The sequence below is a fragment of the Neomonachus schauinslandi genome, chromosome 16 (genome assembly GCF_002201575.2).
Source record: "Neomonachus schauinslandi chromosome 16, ASM220157v2, whole genome shotgun sequence".
NCBI classification, from domain to species: domain Eukaryota; kingdom Metazoa; phylum Chordata; class Mammalia; order Carnivora; family Phocidae; genus Neomonachus; species Neomonachus schauinslandi.
In genome coordinates, this window is record NC_058418.1 from 29,691,744 (window position 1) to 29,710,780 (window position 19,037).

General features: G+C 41.2%; 1 protein-coding gene across 2 annotated transcripts in view; it reads left to right on the forward strand.

The window, feature by feature from the left end:
- The window catches only part of FTO (FTO alpha-ketoglutarate dependent dioxygenase), a 374,545-nt gene that overhangs the window by 118,438 nt on the left and 237,070 nt on the right, over positions 1-19,037 (forward strand). For both annotated transcript variants that reach the window (XM_044911496.1, XM_021704695.2), the window contains exons 3-4: positions 110-734; positions 15,109-15,252. In XM_044911496.1, coding sequence (XP_044767431.1) covers positions 110-734; positions 15,109-15,252 — 769 coding nt within the window. The remainder of the gene's footprint in view (positions 1-109; positions 735-15,108; positions 15,253-19,037) is intronic.

The window sequence follows — 19,037 nt, forward strand, 5'->3', positions numbered from 1 at the left end:
ACGGTTGTTTTTTTTTCCCCCTCCTAACGCTGACCAAGCATCACAGTTCTGGAAATGAGAAACTCCTAGCTCTCCGTGAACACATGTTTTTGCTTTGGTTTTGTTTCAGTGGCAGCTGAAATACCCGAAACTGATTCTCCGCGAAGCCGGCAGCGTACCCGAGGCGCTCCATAAGGAGGTGCAAGAAGCCTTCCTCACGCTGCACAAGCATGGCTGCTTCTTTCGGGACCTGGTCAGGATCCAGGGCAAGGATTTGCTCACCCCGGTCTCTCGCATCCTCATCGGCAACCCAGGCTGCACCTACAAGTACCTCAACACCAGGCTCTTCACGGTGCCCTGGCCGGTGAAGGGCGCTAGTCCGAAATACGACGAGGCGGATATCGCTGCTGCCTGTCAGACCTTCCTCAAGCTCAACGACTACCTGCAGACAGAGACGAGCCAGGCTTTGGAGGAACTCGCTTGCAAAGAGAAAGCTAATATCGATGCCGTGCCGGTGTGTATCGGTCCGGATTTCCCCAGGGTCGGGCTGGGGGCCTTTGACGGGCAAGACGAGCTGGACATTAAGAACAGAGCCGCATACAACGTCACTCTGTTGAATTTCATGGATCCCCAGAAAATGCCATACCTGAAGGAGGAGCCTTATTTTGGCATGGGCAAAATGGCCGTGAGCTGGCATCACGATGAAAATCTGGTGGAACGGTCGGCGGTGGCCGTGTACAGTTATAGCTGTGAAGGTACAGTCTGCTCCGGGAAGACACAGTCCCGGGCGTCCCGCGACCAGAGTTGGGGAGGCTCTGGAGGCGCGCGCGCGTGTGTGTGTGTGTGTGTGTCCGTACACAGGTGTCGTGACTCCTTCCTAGGTTTGCCACACCCAGGTATCTGCAGAGTATACCTCTTTCTCATCCAGTGGTGCCGTCCAGCTCGCTGTTACACTGTACTCAGACCGAGGATTTCCGTGTGTAAGCACTACTGTCATTCTGTCTTTCTCGTGCCCAGGAGAGCAGTGTCTTGGTTTCACACAGCCAGGTGCCTTTCTGTAAAGCTCGGCGTACACCGTACAGTTGCTATAATTAACGTGCTGATAAAGGGCTGGGAAGACGAAAATCTGTCAAATCTTTCCAGGTTCCCACAGGTGCACATTTTCAGTCTTGCCAAAATACTCTATTGTGGTTGACATCACTGTCTTGATGGGAGCGATTTGTCAAATATGGACTTGTTCGTGGCTTCATACGGATTTGACTACTGTCCTTCCTTGCCAGAAACAGTTGAAGTGGGTTCTGTAAGCAGACAGTCCTCTGTTTTTAGGAAACTCTCCAGCCACCCCCATCAGCTCTGCAGTTTTAGACCTAAAAGGGGTGCTGTGGGCGAACTTGTTCTCGAAGTTTCTGAAATCTGGCCCCCTTGGAACAGAGAACATAGGCTACCTTTTTGTGGCCTCCTGGAACTTTACTTCTTCTGTTGCTCCGTTTCTGTGTGTTTAGGGTGTCCATTGTTTTTCAGCCCAGGGTTATAAAAAGACAGTTGAACGTATCCAGGACAGCGTGACCATTGCTGACTTTGTTCTTTGCCTGATCTTTTGACAAAGGAATACAAGACACAGTATTAGCTCTTTTGTCTGTTTATCTCTTCTACCTGTTTATTGAAAGATGCTTGGAAAACCAGAGTTCTAGACATCCCATCAGGGAACAAAATGGAACTTTTAAGGGTCAGTGCCTTCTGAAAACTGTTTTTTTAATTGGTTGTCATTATCGCTTTGTATGCTTTTTGTTTACTAAAGTGACTGCTTTATAAAAGGGATTTTAAAAAGGAAGTTCTCATGATTCTCTTTAAATTTCTTCCCATTTCCCAATCTCAGACATTTCCTCAGGACAGCTAAAATATCTTCTAGCTTTAACTCACGTCTTCAGCCCGGAACAGGGAACTAGTTTAGCGGTTGGAAATTTCGCCAGTTTCCCTGGCACCTCAAATAATGATGCTGACCCAAGAAAATTGCTTGGAGGGGATTTGATGCTGTCCTAATGGAAAGAACTGAGATCTTCTGATCTTTGCTAAGGCGTTGCCAGGGATTTAAGAATGATCACATCCAAGAACTCTGATGGGAAGGAACAATGGATCCAGTTTGTTAGTTTCCTTCTGAAGGAGGCAACTCTCTGAAGCTGAGGCCGTTGAGGCCTTGGTATGTGATAGCTCAAACTGCTACAAGGATGTCTTTGTGCTCCCACCTCCTCTCAGCCCTACAGTTTAATAGTCCTTTTGTACTCTCAGAGCGTGGGCAATCAAGTCTTTTTTGAAACCTAGAATATCGTTCAGAAAGGAATTTAAATTTTGAATGAATGGTTTCTGTCGTTGGCAGTAGTTAAGACTGATAGAGTATACAAGTATACATAAATACGTAAAGGTTTATCCTTGCAACTGTCATCTGGAGGAGGGAACTGCAGAATTAGAATCTGTAAGAGCAGCGTGGTTCCTTTGTTCTCCTAGAACAAATCCCAGAGAATCCCAGAACTCTAATAATAACTGCAACGCTGGGAGCTCTCATTTACTGAGCACCTACTATGCTCTGGGTGTTGGTATAAGCATTTTACATGTATTAACCTGTTTTATTTTTATAACAGCCCTATCAATGAAGTACTGCTATTCTCATTTTACAGATGAGAATACCGAGGCACAGAGGGTTGATTAACTTTCCCGTGGATATACAGCTACTAATCAGCAGAGGAGGGATTTGAACCCAGACATTCTGGCTTCAGAGTCCTAACAGCTATGAGTAGATGTTTCCTATTCTTGCAGTATAGTTCCCTCTGGGATTTGGGTTTTTAAAATGTCCACCTCTGGAAAGGTGAAGGGAATGTTCTCCTTCTTCTCCTTAGCAGGTCTCATATTCTCTCCTCTTCTGCCTGCCACCTTGCTTCTCTCCCCCCGCAACATCTGCTTGTAGCTTCCTACGCATGCTCTCAGGTGATTGGAATGCATTAGATAAACTTATTCTATGAAGTGGAACCTCTCTCTAGGCCTCCAGTTGTGTGTGTGATGTTGAGTCAGATGGTTTACAAAGCATGTGCCTTGAAACTTTTGGGTGGATGCATTTCTTCCAGGTGACAAGTGATATGTTTACTTCTCTGGCCTCCCTGTAATTCTGCCAGAGGTATGGTAAGGGTGGCCTTGAAGAGAGCCATTTGGGTGACAGTCACGGTCGGGCTTAGGAAGGGCTTGAAGGTGGCGAAGAGAATGGGAAGTTCAGATGACGGTACTGTTTTCAGAGTCCCTGAATGTGTTTGCTGAGCAGTTGCTAGGGGAAATTCAGTTGGCTGTTCTAGACAGTAGGGAGGCTCCAGAGGTAAATCAAATTCCCATGCTTGCCTTGAAGGGACGGGTAAAGTGTGCTTCTGTGATTGTAATTATGCCATCCGGAAATATGAGATCCGGAAGAGACTTGAAATCACCTTGTTCAAGCATCTCATTTTACAGATGAAGACACTCAGGCGGGGAGAATGGCAGTGACTTGTCCAAGGTCACATAGTTCCCTAGTGACAGAAAAGTGTCACGTGCCACAAAGAGTTCATGTAAAATGCATTGGGAGTTCAGAACAGAAGAGATTACTTCCTGCTGAAATTAAATTCAGGTGAAGCTTAAGATCCTTCAGGACTTTGCTCTCAATACCTTTTCCTAGTGAAATCTTTCTGTAGATTTATAATGAGCCAGTCATCCCTCTTTGGTTTATTTCTGTGAGTAGAGGTCATTGAGAAGTAATTTGTATAGGATACGTGTAATTATATACTAAATTCATTGGCTTCACAAGCAGTGCTAGTTAATAGATATCCCCAGTAAGAAGATTGAAATGGTACAACATTTAATCAGGAATGGCTTCAGGGAATCGTGTGTAAATTGGCAGAGTATTTGATTTTCCTATGCTAGCTTTGCTGGCAATTGCTTGTTACTCCTAGATGTTAAAAACAAACAACCCCCCCCCCTGCAAAAAATATGTACATATACATGCACAAATTTTATCAGGGAAGGCATTAACAACTCATTGCTTATTGTAGTCCTACACTTTGTTCTCTGACTGGAATACCTTCAAAAGGATCAGGTGAATAATTATTGGTTACTGTTTTTCGTACATTTGGAAGGAGACATTTTCTGCAACATTGTCTTTATAGGAAAGACAATTCTTAAGAATTTTAACTAGTGCCAAATATTGCAGATTCTTGATATTATTTTCCAGATTTCCTAGGAAGGGCAAAGGAGGAAAAACGAGAGAGGCCAATCCATGATTCCTGCTGAGTATGTGATAAGAAAACAGGACTTTGTAATAATTTTCTTGGAATTCTAGGACTCCCATTTCATGTCTTTGACTCAGGAAAAGTTGAATTCATTTAAGGATAGAAATTCATTACCATACTTTACTTTGACTTTGAAATGAGTAGCTTCATATTCCTTAGCTCATCTTTGAAAGCATGAAAGGTTAGATGGTAACTGCAGGTAGGGGGTGGGAGCATTCATAATTTTTAAAAATGCTGTGATATTTAATGTTTTCGTACATCTCCTGGCATCCCTGTCTGAGGTCTCAAAGCTCATTTGACTTTATTTCATTTTATCATGCCATGTGCTGTTATTTTTTTTAAGATTTATTTATTTATTTTAGAAAGCAAAGGGGGGAGGGGCGGAGGGAGAGGGAGAGAGAGAATCTTAAGCAGACTCTGCACTGAGTGTGGAGCCTGACTGACATGGGGCTCCACCTCATAACCCCGAGATCATGACCTGAACTGAAATCAACAGTTGGATGCCCAACTGACTGAGCCACCCAGGCGCCCCTGTTAGTTATTTATGAAGTCACTTACTTTGTTCAGTAAAACTTGTTTGGTGGTCTAAGTCACATTTAATCCCCATGAAATTATATATGCATTGAACAGTAAGCAGCCACTTTTTGCCAGGTGCTCTTCTAGATGCTGAGCATATAGTCAGGAACGAAAATCCCTGCCCTCACAGAGCTTATGTTTTAGCAAGGAGAGACAGCAAACAAACAAACAAGAAGGTTGTAAACAAAGGGGACGCACAGGTGTACAGTTTTAAATAGGAAAGTAGGCTTCCTTTTGAAGGTCACGTTTGAGCTAAGACTGGAAGGAGAGAGTGAGCGGGAGGAGACCAGCCTGGGGGAGAGGGAATACGGGAGGCCCAGCGATGGAACATGATGTTAAGATATTTCAGAAGCAGCAAGCACGGATAGAATTGAGTGAGAGAAGAGGGGGAGTAACAGCAATGAAGACAGAGAGGAAAGACTAGGGGTGCAGAGTGGGCAGAAGCTATTACAGAAGTAATACTGTAACACAAGGTCCTGGGCTTGTCCGGGGCATGGCATGAGACAGGAGCCGTTGTGGTTTCGAGTGGAAGAAGGGAGGCAGCGCTGGAAGCAGGACAAGGAGGCTGTTGTAGTAATCCAGAGTAGAGAGGGTGGGCCAGATTAGAAGAGGCGGAGGTGATAAGGAATGTTCATACGATGTCATGTTAAGTGCTGGTGAGAGAAGAAGACCCGTACTGCCATCTCCCAATTGTCAAGGGAAGGCCAGCCAAGGAGAACGGCTGATTTCCCCCGCTCCCTCAATAGTTTTCTTATGGTATAACTTACATACAACAAGCTGCACATATTTAAAGTTTACAGTTTCATGAGTTTTAACACACCTGTGAAACCACGACCATAATCAAGATAGCGAACATATATCCATTATCCCCAGAAGTTTCTACCTGCCCCTTTGGTGATCCCTAATGATTAATGATGTTTCATGTGCTTATTGGCCATTCATGTATCTTCTTCGGAGAAATGTTTCTTCAAGTTTTTTTTTTTTTAAGATTTATTTAGTTATTTATTGTAAGGGGAGGAGGGGTGGAGGGAGAGGGAGGGCCCCACACAGACTCTGTGCTGAGCGCAGAGCCCAATGGGGCTCTCTTCCACAATCCTGAGATCACAACCTGAGCTGAAACCGAGTCAGACTCTTAACCGACTGTGCCACCCAGGCGCCCTTGTCTCTTCAAGTTTTTTGCCCATTTTTGAATTTTGTTGTTTATTTAGTTGTTGAACTTTAGGAGTTCTTTATATGTTGTGGATATTAATCTCTTAACAGATACGTGATTTGCAAATATTTTCCCCAAGAATGGCTGACTTTTTAATGATGTATTCATGTGATGAGTAGGAGATGAGGACAGACTGGAGTGGAACAAGCTTTATTGTCTAGGACATTAATTGGGCAATTTAATTCCTTATTACTGAATGACATCATTTATGTTAGCACCCCAGAAATGCTCCTTTCCAGTGTGTTTTTCCCTCAGCAGTAACCACTGTCCTGCCTTCCGAGGCTGTACCTTAGTTCTGTGCATATTTAAATTATGAATTAGAATTGTAAGCTCCTTGAAGGTATGGTTTGTGTCCTTTGTATGTGCATATAATGGTAGAAGAGTAAGTATTTTTTGCCTAAAGTTAGTATTTTTAGTTGTGAGTGGTTTATGCTGTTCATCTACATTCTGGCAACTGTACGATAACTCTGATTTCTGCAACTACAGTATCTGTTTAGAATTGGGATTCTTTTTTTTTTTTTTTAAAGATTTTATTTATTTATTTATTTGAGACAGAGAGAATGAGAGAGAGCGAGCACATGAGAGGGGGGAGGGTTAGAGGGAGAAGCAGACTCCCTGCCGAGCAGGGAGCCCGATGCGGGACTCGATCCCGGGACTCCAGGATCATGACCTGAGCCGAAGGCAGTCGCTTAACCAACTGAGCCACCCAGGCGCCCTAGAATTGGGATTCTTTTGATTGCAAATAGCAGATACCTGGCCTAACCAGGCTTAATTTAAAAAGATCAAGAATTATCTCACTTAATAGGAAGCCCAGAGGTCTCACTGGCTTCCAGTGGACCTCGTTTCAACAATTAATAGCGGGGTCAATTTCCAGTTTCTTTCCCTTCATCCTTCCGCTCGTCTTAAGCTATTGCCTTCCTCCCTTGGGGCTAGCAAATTTCTCATGGCCCCCAAATGCCTTCCCCCAGCTGTTGTGGCCACATAGCTTTTTTATGAGCTTTGAGAAGGACAAAAACTGGGTGTTGGACAGGTGCTTTGAACTCTGGGTAAAGCTTTGCTTGAAGCTAGATGAACAAATAATTATCCTCTTTTGGTTAATCCAGCTTGGTTCTGATCTTCTATGTTATTTACAATGTGAAGGTTTCTTGTAAATCTCTACCACTCTGTCCTTTCCTGAGGCTGCCCAAGGAGTTACAAGCTCTATTGTTAGAAGGTCTAGCTTGGAGAATGTATTGTTTGAGAAGTATCTCTGCTTCCTTTTCCCATTTCATATTTTATCTCAGATAATGTAATGGTTTTGAAGCTTTAGCTAAGAGCCCCCAGAACAATTTTTCTCTCCTTTTCTCACTTTTGCTTCCCCCCCGCCAAGTCCATGAAACATGATATAATAAGGTTCTCCTATGTATGTGAATATTTATATCTTAATTTTTTTTTTCAAATGCTTAATCTGAAAGCTGACAGAGCCAGGCATCACGTTGAAAGGCTTTAGACTTTTCGGGAAAGAGTTTGCAACATTTTCCTAAAATCCCAGAAAATTTATGATTAATTTTATAATCTGTCTATGTCAAGGGACTATGTTTGTCCTGAATTGCTTGTTTCGAGGCATCTGAGAGCAACTTAGGCAACCCCCCCCCCCGCCCCCAAACGTCTGTGAATTCATTTCTTCAGACCATTCATTCCTCAGTGGCTGGGAGGGAGTTTGCTCTAAGTCAGCAGCAGGCTGGACTGTTTGTTCTTTGCCCAATCAAGGAAAGCATTGGTAAATTGCAGAAGTCTCCCAGGCAGCTTCTCCTTGGCGAACGCTTCTTTCCTTAGGGACGTGCCCTTCAGGAGCGTTTCCCAAATGTTCTTGGGCTTATGCCATTTGCCATTACTTTGGAAACCTGTCCAGAAAAATTACACAAGGTCTGCACGCAGAAGTGTCTACCTTCCAGAGGGATCACTCTGAAAAACGGATCTGACCTATGAAAAAGTCTTTCATGTCTATCATTGCCCTCAGTCTAAATTCCTTACCGTGGTTCGCAGAGTGTCCTGGCCTCTGCCCCCCGACCCCCACCCCTCCAACCTCTTCTCTTGTAATTGTGTGTCACTCGCGTGATACACTTGCAATTTTAAAGAATTAATTACGTTCTTGTACACCTATCTTGCCATTTCCCTCCCCAGAAGGTATCTTCCCAGCCTCACACCCTCTTACCTTCTGACTCTTCTCCCTTTTTTCAAAACAGATTCTCCATCCCAGACACTGGAATATCACAGATTAGCACAGGAGAGAGAAAGCATCATGAGGTTTTGTACACCAGCTGACTAGCTGCAACTTCTGGGTTTCTCCTGCCTCAAGATCTGGGACATGGTTAGGAAGGGACCTGCTACTGAAGCCCTTCTGGGTATGGGGTTAAGGAAACAGAGAATATAATTGCCGAGGCCAGAGTCTTAGAAATCTTAGCACTTGGCCAAGGGAATAGGAAATCGGGCTATTAATGTGTGGTGATGATGAACATATATTTACACATCAGGGAAATTATTGACATACACTATTAATGGTGTATGTTATTAAATGTACAAAATTTCCAGCGATGTATTTTATTTGATTGGAACTGTCATCTCATCCTTCATGCTCAGGTTTCTGTCTTTGTTTCCTATGTGACAGTGGTTGCATACAGCTTGGAAAAATACAAACCAAATATTTGATGGCACTTATCTTTTACCAGATGGGAATTAACTGTTCTTCAAAAACTAGTTAGCATAAAAAAGACAAATTGGTTAATTTGGGCAGGGAGTTGGTATTGTAAACTTGACATTTAAGTTTAGCATTCTTTTGTATTTTGTTACATTTCATACTTCTTGAACAGTTTGGTTAGTGGGAGCTGGGAATGCATCAAACACACTTGAGACATGCACAGTCCTTTCAGTGTTACTGAGGTTGAAAGGCAAGTAGGAACTTCTTGCCTCTGCTTGTTTCCAGAATAACACGAAGCAAGAGTAATCAGGTGCAGTTGCTCTAGATAACTGGAAGTTGCTTTTATTGAGACAGTGAGCAGCACTGTACTTATGCAATAAAAAATTGATCAGATGAACAGCTTCCCTCCCTCCTCTGTACCCAGCCCAAGGGGGAAACAAACCCTCAAGAAAACCTTATTTTAATGAGCACATTTCAAAGGTGCTAGATTTATGGGAGACATCAGGAAACACTGATTGCAATTACTGTCTCTGTTTGTCGTTCCAGGCTTTATTTGTGCCCTATTGGGACGAGGGGGTGGGGGAATAGCAGGTAGAGGGGAAAGTTGTCAAGCAGTCCATTAGCCTGTGAAGATCGTTGCTTGGCAGAATAGCCATACTCACTGGCTGGAAACCACAACAGCATCGTTGTCATTGTAATTTAGAAACCATTTCTTTTTAAAGTTCAGTAAGAGTTGATTTCACCAGAGAGAGACAAAGGAAAAACCTTCTTAAGGTATTTCTATTCCTTTTCCCCTTGCTACCTCCGTTATCATTAGGGTGCTCCAGAAGGAAGCGGCCAAAAGCCCTAGGGTATCACAAATATAAACATACGATTTCGCCTAGCAGTATTCTTTTGCTAAATCGATCTGCTTATCAAATAATTTAGCATTAGTTTACTTTATTATGTTGTATGCTAGTATTAATCGCCTGACATCATTATTTTATTCAGCCTGGCTTCCTTGCTAACACGTGCAGTAGACATCTCTGTCAAATCACAAATATCAGGACCCTAGAGCAGGACTTGGCCAGCGTTTTCTGAGTAAGGGGCTGGCCAGACGATGGATGTTTTTGGCTTTGTGGGCCCTATGGTCTGTGTCTTAGCTACTCAGCCTCCGACCCTGGGGAAATGAGTGGGCGTGACTGTCTTCCAGTTACTTTGTATAAGCAGGTGATAGGCCTGGTTTGCCTAGGGGTTCCAACAAAGTTCAAAGATGTAAATGCCTGTAGGGGCCAGGCAGGTACTGCCAGTGAGGGAAATGGCTGACGGGGACAGCCACTAGCAGAGAGCACATGCCTTGTCTAAAAGGGGCAGCTGTTTCTTAGCTTGGCCCTGGCTCGGGGATACCAGATCTTGTCAATTCAAGAATAGCTGGACATTTGTGTTTTTATGCAAAGCACTTATCTCAGTTGGCAGCTAACTTAGTTAAGAAAATGTAGTGCAGGTCAAGTTTACTCCTTTTGTGGGCCCTTTTCTGGTCGTTAAGATCTAGTTTTGCAAATTCCAGAATTTTCAGGCGTAACTGTATTATAAGACATGCCTAGAGAATGTCATCAGACGTGGATAGCAAATATCTAGTTTTGCCGCTGCTAACTCCCCCTTCTAGTGCCAATGACAGATATTAGTAATTGATGATATCACTCTTTCCTGCTAGCTTGGAGAAAAATTCAGGATAATTCTGTGCCAGGGCTCACAAAAGCCATGACCAATGAATGAGTTGTGTCCTCTGATATGTAAGGTATTTGTCATTCCTGTTCTAGAGGGTTGTCCTCTAAATATTTTCGGGATTAATGTAGAAAAATGACTTTAGACTTTTTACTGTAGGACTTTATTCTTAAAGAATACTTGCTAAAAGTTGCTCCTAACTAAAGAATGCTTACGAAAGCATGTATCAGAAATAACAAATAGGAAGAAAAAGGGTAAGATTCTGTTCAAATGGGAATATCAGATTTTAAAGGTTTATGTATTATTTTAGAGAGAGAAAAGGTGGGGGTGGGGTAGTTGGGGCAGAGGGAGAGGGAGAGAGAAACTCAGGCAGACTCCCTGCTGAGTGTGGAGCCCGAGGCAGGGCTCAATCCCACGATCCTGAGATCATGACCTGAGCCGAAACCAAAAGTTGGACGCTTAACCGACTGAGCCACCCAGGCGCACCGTGGCAATATCAGATTTTAGATTCAAACTTAAGGAATTCCTTAAAGATCATTTAGTAGCATTCCTTCCCTGAACTTGGATTTCTGGTCTGGTTTTTTTTCCACCATACCTGTGCAAAGTAATATGAATAGTTATAAAGGGGGTTTTCTCCTTTTTCCCCCTTCTTTTACTGCCTTTGACCCTTATGCACAGTTATTGTAGCGTTAACATGTTCAGAATTTAGGAATTCCATATATGGAGATGTGCCATCCAGGATGCACATATTTTTGGATTGTGTGTGTGACGTGAACATGATATGGCCTAGGTGAAACATGCTTCATTGCCCATTGTGATCACAGGGAACTTTGCAACTTTTTGTCTTCATCACTTCTTACTCTTCCCTTTGGGAATCTAGACCCTACTTGTCTTTCAAGTTTGATCTTCTCCAAGAATTCTGCTCTACCCATTCTAACCTTCACTAAACCTGTCCCTTCTCTAAACTTCTTTACTGTTAAGACCTACACTAAATGAGCAGTGTAATGCTTTATTATGTTATTTGATTTAATTTGCAGGGTTTATTTGCCCCCCTTCAATTAACATTTTCTTTTTTCCTGCCATCTAGCCCAGAAAGGACTGTGAATAGCTGTGAACAGAGCATTTTGTTTTTAAGTAAGCAGTTAAGTACAATTGAATGCCTTCTATGTGCCAGTTAGTAGAGCTCTAAATATGGATGAAACAGAAAAATGGACCCTCCCCTTAAAGATCGGAATCTAGCTTCTAATGGAATTTAAACTGTCCTTTTTCTAGTAATCAGTGATGAACATTTATAACTTCACTAGAAAGAAAGATTCACTGGGGCAAAGCTCTTTGATTCATTCATTGATAGAGCCCAAGTGTCCAGGTTGGTGCCTCATATATAGTAAGTGCTTAATAAATATTTTGTAAATGAACCTATATTATAAATTTTTATATAGGGCAATCCCTGCAGGACTGTTCATGTAGGCAGATCACATTGTATGCCTTTCACTTCATTTATGTGTCTCTCCCTTCCTGTACCCCAGACACGTTGTTCTCCTCCCAGAAAAGTCAGTCTTGAGTATCCTTCTAGAATAGAATATCCTTCTAGAATAGAATATCCTTCTAGAATATTACCTGTACATATATACACACCTGTGTGTATATGTTTGTATTTTTTTTTATACAGATTATAGCCTGTCAGTTTCTTTCTCTTCAAAATGTATCAGATAGTTTTGTATCAGTGCATAGTCATATTACTTTTAGAGGTTACATAGTATTTTATTGCCTGCACATTTCATAATTTATTTAACCAGAAACTTATTGATGGATATTTAGGTTCCTTCCTTCCTCCCTCCCTCCCTACCTCCCTACCTCCCTTCTTTCCTACCTCCCTACCTCCCTCTCTCCCCCTCCCCCCTCTCTCCCTCCCTCTCTTTCTTTCTCTCTTGAGAGAGAGAGAGCGTGGGCATGCATGCGTGCACGTGAGTGGGGTTAGAGGGGCAGAGGGAGAGGGAGAGAGAGAATCCCGAAAAGGCTCCATGCTCAGTGTAGAGCCTGGCTGACTTGGGGCTCGATCCCATGACCCTGAGGTCATGACCTGAGCCGAAATCAAGAGTCAGATGCTTAACTGGCTGAGCCACCCAGGCGCCCCTATTTAGGTTATTTCTGATCTTTTGCTCTTATAAACAGTGGTACAATAAACATCCTTCCTCAAAAGTCATTTTGCAACCTCTGCAAGTAGGAATTTGAGGATACATTCCTAAAAGTGGAATTGTGGGATTCCTTTAAGTTCAAAGTGTTTATGCATTTATAATTTTGATAAGTATCGTTAGATTGTCCTTTACAGAGAGTGTGAGTATGCCATTTTGCTACACTCTTACTGATACTATATTTATTCAAAGTGTTTGATCTTCTCTGATCTGATAACTTAAAAATATCTGAATTTCTCTTATATGAATAAGTTTGAACATCTTTTAAATGTTTACATATTTCCTTTTATGTGTTCTGTCTTCATATCTTTTGCCCATTTTTCTGTTTGAGTATTGATCTTTATCTTATTGATGTGCAGTAGTAGCTCTTTATATATTAAAAAGTATTTCCCTGGCTATGCTTGCTTGTTTATCTTTCCATGTGATTTATAGAATCAGCTTGTCTAGTTACCAATCCCACGTAACTAAAAATCCATCCTGTTGGTGTTTTTATTGGGTTTGTGTCAAATTTATAGATAAATTTAGGGAGAACTGACATTCCCATGGTGTTCAGTTTTACATCCCAACAACATAATATGTCTTTACATTTGTTTAAATTTTCTTTTGTGTCCTTCAATAATATTTTTAAGTTTTTTTCTTATAGACAATACACGTTTAAGAATCTTGCTGGATGTTTTAATACGCACACATTTGTAAGCTAGCATTTTCTTTTTTTTTTTTAATATGCATTTTTAAAATTTTTTTTCAGGGGTACAGGTCTGTGATTCATCAGTCTTACACAATTCACAGTGCTCACCATAGTACATACCCTCCCCAGTGTTTATCACCCAGCCACCCCATCCCTCCCAACCCCCTCCACTCCAGCAACCCTCAGTTTGTTTCCTGAGATTAAGGGTCTCTTATGGTTTGTCTCCCTCTCTGGTTTCGTCTTACTTCATTTTTCCCTCCCTTCCCCTATGATCCTCTGTCTTGTTTCTCAAATTCCTCATATCAGTGAGATCATATGATACTTGTCTTTCTCTGATTGACTTATTTCACTTAGCATAATACTGTCTAGTTCCATCTACGTCGTTGTAAATGGCAAGATTTCATCTTTTTGATGGCTGCATAATATTCCATTGTATATATATATATACCACATCTTCTTTATCCATTCTTCTGTTGATGGACATCTAGGCTCTTTCCATGGTTTGGCTATTGTGGACATTGCTGCTATAAACATTGGGGTGCACGTGCCCCTTTGGATCACTACATTTGTATCTTTGGGGTAAATACCCAGTAGTGCGATTGCTGGGTCATAGGGTATGTAGCTAACATTTTCTTGATTTGACTATTGCTTGGGATATATTTTTCCTGGTTGATTAGCAGATAAATAATAATATTATTTGCAAAAAAAGCACTTTTTCTTATATATATTAAAAAAAAAACCTTTTCTTTTGTCTGATTATGGCTCATTTACTATGCAACTCCAGAGAGCACACTTATGTTGGTCATTCCTTCCAGAGTAGTGATGAGTCATTGTGGTGATAAATGACATTATTTCCTAATTCTTAACTTTGGGAAGATTTCTAATGTTTCCCTATTAAAATATGATGCTGGCTTTGTGGTTGAGAGAGATCTGTATTTTATTGTGTTAAGGAACCTGGCCACTTATTATTTTATTGATGTTTTGATTATGGAAGGATGTGTTTTACTGAATATTTTGTGTATCTCTGGTGACTCTTTGTTTTCATCTAAGAATATGATGAATTTTAAGTGTAAGCCTTTGCATATTGAACTATCCTTGTATTCCTGTGATAAGTTCTACTTGGTCATGGAATGTTATTCTTTTAATATGCTGTTGGATTTGGGTTCTCTTTCCCTATATTTAAGAATTTTGCATTGATTCTCAGATGTGAGATTTGTGTGTGTGTGTTTTCTTTTTGGATTTTGATACATATTCTGTCTTCATGAAAAGAATTTGGAAACTTTTATTTCTCTATGCTCTTAAAAAATTTAAAGTATATGGAAATAACCCACTCCTTAATTGTTTGGTAGAATTCTTCTTTGAAACTCTTGACACTTATGTTTTCCTAAGAGATGGTTCTTGTTCTTTATCTTTTTATGGTTTCGTTAGCTTTTCTCCCCTTCTGGGGATGATTTTGGTAGTTAATATCTTCCTAAAAAAACTGTCCATTTAATCCAGATTATCTAATTTATTTGTGTGGACTTGAATAAATCATCTTTTAGTGTTCTTGGTATCTGTGGTTATTTCCTCATCACTTAAAGATTTTTTTGATTAAAGAATAAAAGACATGTTAAAAATATTGGAAAGAATGTGTTTTTTTAAAAAAATATGATGTAAAAGGATATAGTTCACTTCCTATCCATTTTTTGTTAAAACTTAATTATTCCTGAGCTAATGATTATAAAACCCAGAACCTGAGATGAGACATTTCCTTTCTGATCCCATTCTTCTCTTTTTGACAGGCCCAGAAGAGGAAAGTGAGGATGACCCTCAGCTCGAAGGCAGAGACCCTGATACTTGGCATGTCGGTTTTAAGATCTCGTGGGACATAGAGACTCCTGGCTTGGCAATACCCCTTCACCAAGGGGACTGCTACTTCATGCTTGGTAATTAGGAGGGTCAAAGCTATATCGATACTCTAGTGTCTAGGTTTTAGATTACTGGCTACAAATTTGAAATATGTCTTTTTTTTTTTTAAGATTTATTTATTTATTTTAGAGAGAGTGTGTGTGAGCGAGTGGGGGAGGGGCAGAGGGAGAGACTCTCCAAGCTGACTCCTTGCCAAGCGGGAAGCCCAACGTGGGGCTCTGATCTCACGACCCATAAGATCATGACCTGAGCTGAAAGCAAGAGTCGGATGCTTAACCGACTGAGCCACCCAGGTGCCCTTAGAATGTGTCTTTTGAAACAAGCTTTTCAGGTATTTTATAGCGATAGTGAATCTTCTGCATGGAACTAGTATTTTTGTTTTTATTCCCTCATTTTTCTAGGTATTGCTCATTTGTAAAAGTTGCTTTTTTTTTCTCCCCCGTTCTGATTGTTTATGGAGTTCCCCAAATGTGCTAAAGCGTTTCCAGGACTTTTCATCAGAGTTACTCAATCATCCAAACGAGCTTATTAGTGTGAGGTAGTAAAATGATTTCCCTGTCTATATAAATTCTTAGTGAAAGTTTTTTCAGGTTTGAATTTAGTTTCTTCTCAGGAGTGGCTGACCGGACAACAGGGCCTTCCTTTCCACTTGTCCACGAGTTCTTTGGGAGCAGGATTTCAGCTGTGCTAAGGCTAACCCACGAAGCTGTGGCATTTCTGCAGCTTTTGTTTTTGGCTCTTTGCTCTGTTTTGTTTGGGGTTTGGACTTTCTACTTGTTTCCAACGCACAGCATAGAGATGGTATCCTTTCTTACTCCTGCCAGGGGGGGGGTCTACTCGTATTGGCCTTAGAACTGGGGAGCCCCAAGGCTCAAAGTGGATATTTATGAGAAGAATTATTTCTCAATTAATTGAGTGTATGTAGAGGGCCTGCTATGTTCTCCATGCTGCGTAAGGTTCTGGATGGATGGATAAAACTTGGTCCTTGCCTTCTAGAAAATCAGAGTTTGGATTAGCTCTTTAGGTCACTAACTCATTAAGCATTTTCCAAATTTCAGTCATTTACATGTCAGCTTCAAGGTTCTCGCCATATCCCTGTGCTACCTGTACTGTTACTTACGTAATATTTTTCTCTAAATAAATTCACTTTCTTTCACTGAAGTGGATTTACCTTAGAAGGAGGTTTTATAACACTATCTGAAGCGGAAGACCAGTATCACTTGGTTTATAATTGGAAGAGGTTTATAAATATAGAGAGAAAGTAAAACAGTATTAAGGACCTGCTACTTTTGTTGGTTGAAGATCCGGAGTCCTGTTCTGTCTTTGTTAAAAGAGATACTTGTCGCTGTTAGAGAGGTGTTAACTGTATGATGGTACCAATCAGAGACTTTCTCCTTGTCAGCAGCAAGACGGGAGGATCATTATGTAGGGAATTACTTTCCCATGGTGTGTGATTCAGTGGTGCTTAGCACTGTGCCCCTTTACCTCTTCAGTTCTTCTCATGGGCTGATTACCACCTTTGCTGAACGCTGATCTAAGCAAGCCCTGCATCTCTTGCTTTCCATTTGCATGTTGCTCTAGAGTTTATGATTCATTTTCACATAAGCAGCCCCATTCACTCTGCAAACAAGCTTGTGAGGGAGATGGTATGGAGATTGTTCTTTTCTTAACTAATTTGCCTATGGTGACTGGGTTGATACAGGGGATTAGGATGGTTTGCAGGTTTCATATGCTTTTAGAGCTTTTCCTGCTCTAAAAGGGACCATTTAGACTTGATTCCATTACACTGAAATCTCTATGCGGGAACATTTTTAGGCTGAAGGTCATCTCTTCCTGAGACCCTCTCCTTGCCTCGTGAACTTAGTTTTTATTTTGAAGTCTCTGCCCCATCAACGAGCATCATTTGTAGGTCACCGATTATTACTCATTTTTTATTTTATTTATTTATTTATTTATTTATTTTAAAATTTATTTATTTATTTGACAGAGAGAGACCCAGCAAGAGAAGGAACACAAGCAGGGGGAGGGGGAGAGGGAGAAGCAGGCTCCCTGCGGAGCAGGGAGCCCAATGCGGGGCTCGATCCCAGGACCCTGGAATCATGACCTGAGCCGAGGGCAGACGCTTAACGACTGAGCCACCCAGGCGCCCCCTATTACTCATTTTTTAATGTATCACCCAGATATGGATATTTACCTTGAGTATAAATGGGTTTTAGTTTCAGCCAATAAACCACTTGCCTTTGGTTACTTTGTTCAGGAGTTTCTATTAGCAGTTTGTATCTTTAAAAGAAGTGAGAGTCATTTGGTGCCATTCTAAATTGCTATATTAATTTTCTGCATATAGAAATAATAAATATATATTTTAGAAGTTCATCTGCCATCCATTTATTTAAGAACATCTTGTGTGTTCTTTTCTGATTATGAAAGTAAAATACATGTTCCTTGTAGAGAAAAGAAACACTGAAAGGTATGAAATGAAAGAAGAATATAAAAATCAGGTTCAGACCTGTCTTGGTATATTCTTTTTTCTATACATATGTATATCTGGAATAATAGTAGTATGTGAATAACCACATTTACTGGGGACTAACAACAAGTCAAGCATTCTTTTAATCATCTCCATAACACTAAAAAGTAGATGATCGTTAAATTGCGCAAGAATCAGTTCAGGTTCAATTGATGTAATGACGTTGCCATGGTTACACAGCTAGTAGGCTGTGTGGATTGGAACTTGTTCTTTTGTCCCATCTGGGCTCTGACACCCACGTCAAACCACCCCCTTCCTCCTATGTGGGTGCTGACCCCCACACTGGGCTCCTGGGGCCCTCCTCTCTCTCCCTCACCATGATGCCTCTGCTTCACCTAAAAGCTTTAGGACTAAATTTTTCTGGAAGGAAAGAGAAGAAGATGACAAGAGTGTTATGTGTGCTTCTTTCTTTTCCCTTTCTTTTTAAAGTTATGTTTCTCTTGCCTCAGAAATAGATGAATAACAAAAATACTATATGTTATAATGAATATACATTTTGAAATATACATTTGTCCCTTTAGCTACTGTAGGTGATAAACCAAAGAGAGCATTATTATTTTATAGGAGCTGATACCCAAGACCTAATACCCGTTCCCGATTTCCCAGCTCCTGTGTTCAGATCCAGGGGAAATAGCTGGTACCTTACTGATCTGGGCCAGGCACGGCACAGTGTACCCAAAGTGTGCTTTTAGAATATATTCGTTTAGAATGTATTTTCTTTATTATTTATTATTATTAAAGAAAATTATTCTTTGCTTTATTAAGATGTCACAGTCAATTTTTAAAAGGAGCTTTCCTCCATCTCCTCTTAAATAAAATCAGGCAAAAATAAAAGCAGCCGTAGTCTGTTGCTGCCTTTTTTCTCTTTACTTTTTAGAATCCAAATCCTACAAGGAGCCCTGTGGAGGGACCTCGGCTGTGTGCTGATACCTGAAATCTGAACTTCATAGCACTTATGAAAAGGAAACAGTTTAGCTCCATTTATAATAATATATTGGTCTACAGAGGAAGTGCAGGCTGAACCCTGCTGTCTCAAGTAAATACTCCAGGGGGTCTGATGGGGAACGTGTCGGGTGCCTGTAATAAATCCGCTGCCCGTGGAAGTAAGTCAAGGCCCTCCTGGCAGTGCCTAAGGACATGCTTAACCGGGGTTGTCACGGTTTTATTTTTAAATTGGAATCTTTGCCCTAATCTCAGAGTTAGACATGACCAGATTTGCAAACAGATTTACAATTTTCGGTAATTTTCCAACCAGGACTTCAAAATACACGTAGG